This window comes from Gymnoscopelus microlampas, assembly GCF_963454915.1.
Source record: "Gymnoscopelus microlampas genome assembly, chromosome: 16".
In the NCBI taxonomy this organism is placed as follows: Eukaryota; Metazoa; Chordata; class Actinopteri; order Myctophiformes; family Myctophidae; genus Gymnoscopelus; species Gymnoscopelus microlampas.
In genome coordinates this window covers 5,272,295-5,281,114 of record NC_139953.1, presented here as the reverse complement: position 1 = coordinate 5,281,114, position 8,820 = coordinate 5,272,295, and the positions used below count along the sequence as shown (strand labels likewise).

General features: G+C 41.5%; 1 protein-coding gene across 1 annotated transcript in view; it reads left to right on the top strand.

Annotated features, from left to right (window-relative positions):
* Window positions 1–3,826: 3,826 nt before the first annotated feature.
* Window positions 3,827–8,820, top strand: part of LOC311062769 (terminal nucleotidyltransferase 5A-like) — a gene marked incomplete at its 5' end in the record, with an annotated part of 35,020 nt that continues 30,026 nt past the window's right edge. The window contains 2 exons of the mRNA XM_084081990.1: window positions 3,827–3,902; window positions 5,646–5,701. Of these exons, the coding sequence (XP_083938116.1) occupies window positions 3,827–3,902; window positions 5,646–5,701 (132 nt within the window). The remainder of the gene's footprint in view (window positions 3,903–5,645; window positions 5,702–8,820) is intronic.

The following is an 8,820-nucleotide window of genomic DNA, read 5'->3' as shown; positions in this document are numbered from 1 at the left end:
AATCTATCTCCTCCTGGGATTTTTGAGCAATCTGCACGAAACGTTTCGTACTTGAACTTTGGACCACTTTCTACAAAAATTTCCAACGGATTTTCCATAAGTGAAAAAATGCAGAAGTTAGGAGCCAATGACTGTTTTTCATATAATTCAAAATGGTGGGAGATCTAAAGGTCAGAGGTCAAAAGTCAGAGGGTGAAAGTTGTTAAGCATGAGGAGACGCATATGTGTATCCAAGTTTCATGGCTGTAGGTCAAACAGGGCATGAATTGTACCTGGTCAAAGTTGGCATTTTCAATTGAGTGCTATAGCGCCACCTTTGGACGAAAGATTGTGAGAATTATTTTTTGATCGTTTTTCATGACCATCTACCATATGGCCGAGTTTCGTAAAAACCGACAGCGCGGTTCAGCCAGAACTGCGAAAAGTGGCAGAAGAAGAAGTGACAGAATAATGCGAATAACAATACGTGTCCAGAGCAGAGCTCTGGCCCCGTAATAATAGCACAATAAGACATGGAAAGGGAATAGATTGAAATTGAGACAAAGCAAATGATTCCAACAGGCGAAAATTCTTTTTAGCCCAACCCAGCTGAGGTGGTCATATATAGGACGCAGGGGGGCAATCCCAGGTGAAAAACCTCACCCATTAACATCTCAACCTATTGCCATTGACAGGAATCAAACTCTCGACCTTTGGATTCACAGGCTGAGACACTACCTATACCGCTATAGCTTTGTCCAGGCTGAGGTCATCTGTTGAAGATAAAAGTGAACCAGTGAAAGCAGCCGATCTACAAGCTCAGAAACATGTTGCTATCTGAAAAAGTTTTGAGATTGTAGATCGGTTATTTTCACAATGAAGTTTGTCATACATTAAAAAAACATACTCTCTCCAAGACGCATTTCATCATTACCTTTAACAGTTGCACATGTATTCAATGATACAGTCATGTTGTTTGCAATTCAACTTAAATTAAGTCTGCATCAAGTGAGGCTTGAACTGGCGACCCTGAGATTGTGAGGCCTTCATTTAAGGGAGACGCCATTGGCCCAACAGATAAGTAACTGTGAAAAAGGAGATCACACAGATGATACAGTTTCACGCAAATAGCTGAAAAATCCTGGGTTTAAGTGTTTTTCAAACTGCTCAAAATTGCGGACAATCTAAGGGCGGAGCTTACTGGTCAAAGCGATAGATGTGTTCCTCATGAGTCAAGGCACATGTGTAAGCAAGTTTCACGACTTTCGGCCAAACGAGGCATGACTTATGCCTGTTTAAAGTATGCCTTTTCAAAAAATTGCTATAGCGCCCCCTTTTGGCCAATTGGAGTGAGATTGGTTTCAGTGATATTTGGAATGACCCTGTACATTTCTGCCAAGTTTCAAAGAAATGTGAGTCTGCATGAATGTTTTAGGCACAGATGAATAATTTTCATAAAACTGTAATAGTTAAAATCTATCTCCTCCTGGGATTTTTGAGCAATCTGCACAAAACATTTTACACATGAACTTTGGACCACTGCCTACAAAAATTTCCAACGGATTTTCCATAAGTGAAAAAATGCAGAAGTTAGGAGCCAATGACTGTTTTTCATATAATTCAAAATGGTGGGCGATCTAAAGGTCAGAGGTCAAAAGTCAGACCACGAAAGTTGTCGGGCATGAAGAGACGCATGTGTGTATCGAAGTTTCATGGTTGTAGGTCAAACAGGGCATGAGTTGTACCTGTTCAAAGTTGGCACTTTCAATTGAGTGCTATAGCGCCACCCTTTGACGAATGAGTGTGAGAATTATTTCTTGGTAGTTTTTCATGAGCATCTACCATATGGCCGAGTTTCGTAAAAAGCGTATGCACGGTTAAGCCAGAACTGGCAAAAACAAGTATTTTTCAAACTGCTCAAAATTGCGGAAAATCTAAGGGCGGAGCTTAATGGTCAAATCGATACGTGTGTTCCTCATGAGTCAAGGCACATGTGTAAGCAAGTTTCACGACTTTCGGCCAAACGAGGCATGACTTATGCCTGTTTAAAGTCTGCCTTTTCAAAAAATTGCTATAGCGCCCCCTTTTGGCCAATTGGAGTAAGATTGGTTTCAGTGATATTTGGAATGACCCTCTACATTTCTGCAAAGTTTCAAAGAAATGTGAGTCTGCATGTATGTTTTAGGCACAGATGAATAATTTTCATAAAACTGTAATAGTTAAAATCTATCTCCTCCTGGGATTTTTGAGCAATCTGCACGAAACGTTTCACACTTGAACTTTGGACCACTTTCTACAAAAATTTCCAACGGATTTTCCATAAGTGAAAAAATGCAGAAGTTAGGAGCCAATGACTGTTTTTCATATAATTCAAAATGGTGGGAGATCTAAAGGTCAGAGGTCAAAAGTCAGAGTGTGAAAGTTGTTCAGCATGAGGAGACGCATATGTGTATCCAAGTTTCATGGCTGTAGGTCAAACAGGGCATGAGTTGTACCTGTTCAAAGTTGGCATTTTTCAATTGAGTGCTATAGCGCCACCTTTTGACGAATGAGTGTGAGAATTATTTCTTGATCGTTTTTCATGACCATCTACCATATGGCCGAGTTTCGTAAAAAGCGACTGCACGGTTCAGCCAGAACTGCGAAAAGTGGCAGAAGTGACAGAATAATGCGAATAACAATACGTGTCCAGAGCAGAGCTCTGGCCCCGTAAAAATAACTCTGTGACCCAGGGGTAGTGGGAGTGACGTCAGGGCTTCGGTACTCTATCTTTATTTTCTTGCTTTAATATATTTTTCATCATACAGTATGTAGCACAATCTGCAGGACAAGTCCCAACCACTGCTTTCTGCTGCTTGTGCCTGTATAAGTCAGTGGCAAATAAAACCTTCTTGAATCTTGAAGGTGAGCCTTAATTCTGCGTCTTGCACATGTGACACTGCTGCTGAAGTACCTGTCTAAGAGATTTATATGCCTGCCATTCTTCATTTCTATCTCATCCAGTATTATTACTTGTTCTTTATTTTTCATCGTGATTATCTTGTCTGCGGAACATGTTGGAACATTTGGCTGCTCGTGCCTGTATGAGTAAGAGACAAATAATAAACTCTTGATTCTTGCCTCCGCATTCTTCTCTTTTAGACCAAAACACCACCTGTGGAACTGAAGCCGTCACTACTTACAGTATTTTATACTGTCACATGAAAATAGTATTTTTTTGGGGGGCAATTTTCTATACATATGCCAGGCCCAAAGTGGTTGACCGCTACTCTTTTCAATCCTGTACTTCAAAGTACCTCTCATCTTTTTCCTCTCTCTCTGTCTTATCTCCTTTCACTGTGATGTTGTTTCTTGTTCCCAAGAAACCAAAGCTACAAATTACACCTTTATCTCTTCCTGTTATGGATACAAAACAAACTGTAGCCTACCGAACGGTAGTCTCTCTTTTTCTCTCTCTCTCTCTCTCTTTCTCTCTCTCTCTCTCTCTCTCTCTCTCTCTCTCTCTCTCTCTCTCTCTCTCTCTCTCTCTCTCTCTCTCTCTCTCATATATATATTTTGATAGGGCTTTGTTGAAATGGAAAACATACGTTTACATCGCCAAAGCAAGTGTCAAATAAAACAAACACAAAAAGATGTATGTACAGTTAGAGGATTTTTAGCCCTACTAGAACTCCCTACTCTCTCTCTCTCTCTCTCTCTCTCTCACCGCATCCATTGTTGCTTTCTCACTCTCTTCATCAGAACAGCACAACGGCACCTGCCTTACCCTAATTGGGAATGGCGTGCTGACCCTAAATGACACCGTACACATAAACCATACAATAACAACAAAAACACAGAGTAGATAATGATGATGAGACGGCTGGAGCCTTTGTGGTCCCCCTCCTTCTGCTCCCCTGCCTCTTCCTCCTCCTCCATGCAGAGTAACCTGCCAAAAAGACTGACCACACACCACGCTGTACGCACGCACACGCGCGCACACACACACACACACACACACACACACACACACACACACACACACACACACGAAAGAAGCAGCAAAGAAAAGGAAAGGGGGGAAAAATCTGCCACATCACCTTGTAGAGATTACCCAGTGCTTGACCAAAGCCAATGTGGTTGGTTTGCCCCCCTAACAATAATAATGCTGATGTAAAGAGGGTATAATTATAAATGTGGGTTTATAATTATACGCCTACATATTTAAAGGTAGGGTAAGCGATTTTCTTTGTGTGTTAAATAGCTCTATATTGTGATTGGAAGTAATGACACAAATAAATGAGTAGACAACAATGGAACTGGAACACTATAAAAAAAAAAGAATGAAGCTGATAAATCGGTACTCTGTCCTGATTGGCTGAAATTTGGTCACCTAATTAATTTTCTGCACATTCACTGCCAGGGCTTTCTAATGCTTGGAGGTAGCTTCTGCCAGCATCTGTAAGCATTCTGACAAATTTTTCAAGAACCACAGAATATTTATCTCCAGTATGATCGATCCCCTGATGGTTACTAATCACTGAGGGTTTCACTGTGCTTCTGTGAAGGAAAAAAAAATAGCATTGCGACCTCCCACACAGTTTTTTTTTTTTAAATGACGGAGATCTCCGTCAATGGCGGTGAACGAGTGGATTTTAAATGACGGCGATGTCCGTCAATGGTGGGGAATGTGTTAAAAGAGCTGGAGAGACAGAGAGACTCCTGTTGCTGAACAAACACTCTATAGCAATGATACCTATCAGAAAATAGTGCTTTAACCTTTTAACAAAAAAGCTTTAGTTTGAACCAAAAAATACCACTAACCCTATACCTTTAATAGGTTATTTCATTCGCAACCCCTGGTGTAGACCACACTAACATGAAGAGCAATTCGATTTTTTGCTGCCTTACTTTAGTTTATCAAATAATCCCCCTGAAGAAATGCAAACAGCAGTCATGGAGATAGCACTGGGGTGACCTGCATCACCACGCACAAGCAACTGAGGTGACGACACCATGACTTCCACTCCAAATTGGTGTTTATGTCTCCGCCAGGCTGAAAGGCATGGTGAGAGGGGAGGCATGCGTTAATCCGACAGACCTTTTCTCCGACTATGTGGCATTCGCGTGCGGTTAGGGTTAGGGTGTGGGTTTGGTTCGGGTTTAGTATTGGAAACGTCGGAGCGCTGCGCTGTCGGAGGAATGCGCTGTCGGACTAACGTACTGCACCCGGTGAGAGAGTATGTTTTGCACCCTGTCCGTCCGTCCTTCCGCGCGTGAGTGCGTGCGTGCGTCATTCTGTCTGTGGACAGCTAATCTCCGGCACCGTTGGCTTGATCGCAACGACACTGTGCACACACACTCCCTGGATGCCAGAGCAGAACCTCAGCCCCACATTTCTCACATGGGCCTGTTATAGCGCCACCAGGAGGCCGCTTTTTGCAAAACATTTTCTTTTTACATTACTCCTACAAATTTGGTCCAAACATCATGCAAATCGGTACACATTATCTCTATAGTCAAGTGATCAAGACGGTTCCGTCCGATTTTTCATATTCCATCCTGATTGGCGAATTCCGAACATTGCTGGCCCACAATAAACCTACCTGGCCTGGCGGACACCTGTGCTCACAGAAACCTTGGGATTGAACCATCTGTTTCTGTCAAATGTATAAATAATGTTGCAGTAAGGAAGACCTCCCCAGATATACAACAAATCTTCTATCAGAACAGCTGTGTGGTTGTAGCACATGTTAGGAACCTCAACAGGACGTTCTCCTCTTCCATTTGTCACTGGGGGCAACTTCATCCAGCATAAAGACACTGTATTAAAGATGTGGACTTCAATCTGATCACTGTCATTGAGGTACTGTAACTGTATCCTCCAAATGAGTACAGCTTGTGTCCTACTGCAACAGCAGCAGTGTGGCGGTATTTACTTTGTCCTCCTTTAAGATGTACTGTCCAGTGAAACATCTCACACAACGGCACCACTGTGGATCAGTCCACCTAATTTAGGAAGCGTTTTTGAAGGCAGGTCAATGTGTTGGTACTAGTGGCAAACGTATGTTAAGTTTAATGGACAATTAATTTTAAAGGACAATTAACATTTGTTGTGATGACGATTGTGTGAAATTATGTCATTATGTCATCTTTATAGTAATGTGATCAAGATCTGTTTGATTTTTCATATTCCATCCTGATTGACTAAGATTGACATCTAAAGTTTGCAGGAGTGGCCCGTTTTGAACAAAATGCCGCAAATCATGAATGCAACATCCGATTGCGTTGAAGCTTTGCACGCACATTTGCACTACGTTGAGGAACACATGCCATCCTTTTAACATCGCCCTATTATAGCGCCACCAGGAGGTCGATTTTTGCTTTTTTATATTACTCCTACAAATGTATTCCAAACATCATGCAAATTGATACACATTATCTCTATAGTCAAGCGATCAAGGCGGTTCCGTCCGGTTTTTCATATTCCATCCTGATTGGCGAATTCCGAACATTGCTGGCCCACAATAACCTACCTGACCTGGCGGAGGACCTGTGCTCTGAGGAGCACTTTTTCTAGTTTATTTATTCTACCCATTTTTCTCCCCAATTTAGTCATTATGCCAATTGATTCCTCCCCAGACACATTTCTGTGTTGTCACTGCTGTTGTATCCTATTGACTTACGGGTCCATTTGGTTCCATTTGTACACTCTCAGACTTACACACCTGTAAGGGGCCATTTGGAAGCCCATGAGGGTCCCTGGACCCCAACTGTAGACCCACTGGTGTTTCCAGTGAGCCAACATGCACAATATCAGCACCCTGACTCTGTTTGACCAGAATGGAACAGAGCCTTCATTAGTATCATTGGTAACACCTGTGAATGTCTTCATAATATGGCTGCTGTGAATAGAGCCTATGCCGGCCACTTGTGTTCACATAGACACTCAACAAAGCCGGATGCACCGCGGTGGTTTTGAACCCACGACCTCCGTGGTGGTGGGCGGCGGCTACTTTTACCACTGCGCCACCCGAGAGCAAATCGGTATTTCTAAACACATTGAAACAAACTGTTATTGTGCTCATACTGACCCAGACAGCGTGGATCTGCTGCCGACTCTGTCAGCCGAATGGAACTTTAACACGAACCAGGATTCACAGTGAAAGTAAACTTCAGGGAACATTCTAGATGAAGGAGTGTTACCACTCACTGACTGACTGACAGTGGTAGAAAGTAACTAATTACATTTACTGCAAGTACTGTACTTAAGTACACTTTTGAGGAATGTTTACTCTACTCAAGTATTTCCAATTTTCAATACTTTTACTTTTACTCCACTACATCTCAGAGGCAAATATTGTAGTTTTACTCCACTACAATTATTTGAAAACTTTAGTTACTAGTTACTTTGTAGATTTTGATTATCATTACAAAACATGCATTAACCACTTCAGCCCTATACTGTATATGCACTGAAAATAGCAGATCTACAAGCTCACAACACTTTCAAAGCATTTTTATACATTTGGAAATTTGTGAAATGGGACATTCTGCAAAATTAGTACTTTCACTTTCAGTAAGTATTTTTTGCGAATACTTTTGTACTTTTACTCAGTACATTTTTTATACTGGACTTTTATTTGTAACAGATCTGTAGTTCTACATTGTGATATTGGTTATTTTGCTTAAGTACAACGTGAGTACTTTTTCCACCACTGCTGACTGACTTCCTGTATTGAGCGTTTGTAGCTTCACTCAGAGACAAAATGACTTCCCAGGTGTCTTTTCCTGAAAAGGACTTTCATTGTCCTGTGTGTCTGTCTGCAGAAATGGTGGACACAACGGAATAAAGGAATGTCCAGTGTGTAATAAAATATCTTCAATGATTGATCCACCCTGTAAACCTCGCTCTGAAGAACCTGTCATCATACCAGTGAAGCGGCGGGAAATGGATCACAAGGAGGAAGTCCTTTTAAGTTTAAAGTTGTTCTGTGCAAATTTCCAAAAAACGACTTTTAGCAGCCTCTGCTGGTCATTACCGTCACTGCAGGCCGTTCGTTTATCCTCTGTTACCCAGAATTCCATTCGTTTTCACCGGAAGACGGAAGTGTTTCAAAAAGCGTTCTTTTAATTGTTTTTATACGATCTGTGGATCGTTTCTCTTAGCCAGTGGAGCTTTAGTTACCGTGAGCTGTGTTTTCTTTTTCTGTTTTTTTTCGTTCTTCAAATCATACAATCTCTTAAAATCAGCGTGAGTTTCCTTTTGTTATTAGCGCGGTAGTTCCTGGCCAAACAGGAAACCGGCGCGGTAGTTCCTGGCCAAACAGGAACCCGGTGGATTTCCGCTTCCTTTTTCCGGCCAGCTGACGTAATTTCCGAGGGAAAGTCATGCTCGACAGCGTTCGATAGAAAATATATAAATAAAAGGCTTTCGGAGGTGAAATTCATGGAGTGGGTGTTGTGAAACATTTGCCACTTACAAAAGATATACAATTTAACTTTAGTTTTACTGAAAACGTTAGTATTACTTTAAGTTAAAGTCAACTGTGACCAAAAAGATGACATGCTGGTTTACAACACATTCAAAGTCTTTATCATGGTCCTTCAAACGTGTATTAAAAGGTTTTAACTGGAAAAATCCACTCCAGTGAGCCATGGCAGGGTTTTTCTCTCTGTGGCCTTTTCAGCTGCAATTAAAAGATAACCTGTCTGTGGGTGTCGCTGTTGAGGGATTTTGCCTGACAATCATATGTTTTGGGGTGTAATTGAGGTCAGAAAAAAATGATAAAAAAATCAAAAATTGATGTCATGAAACCTTTAAGGTTCAGACCACAGAGGCAGATTAAAGACCAGTTTAAG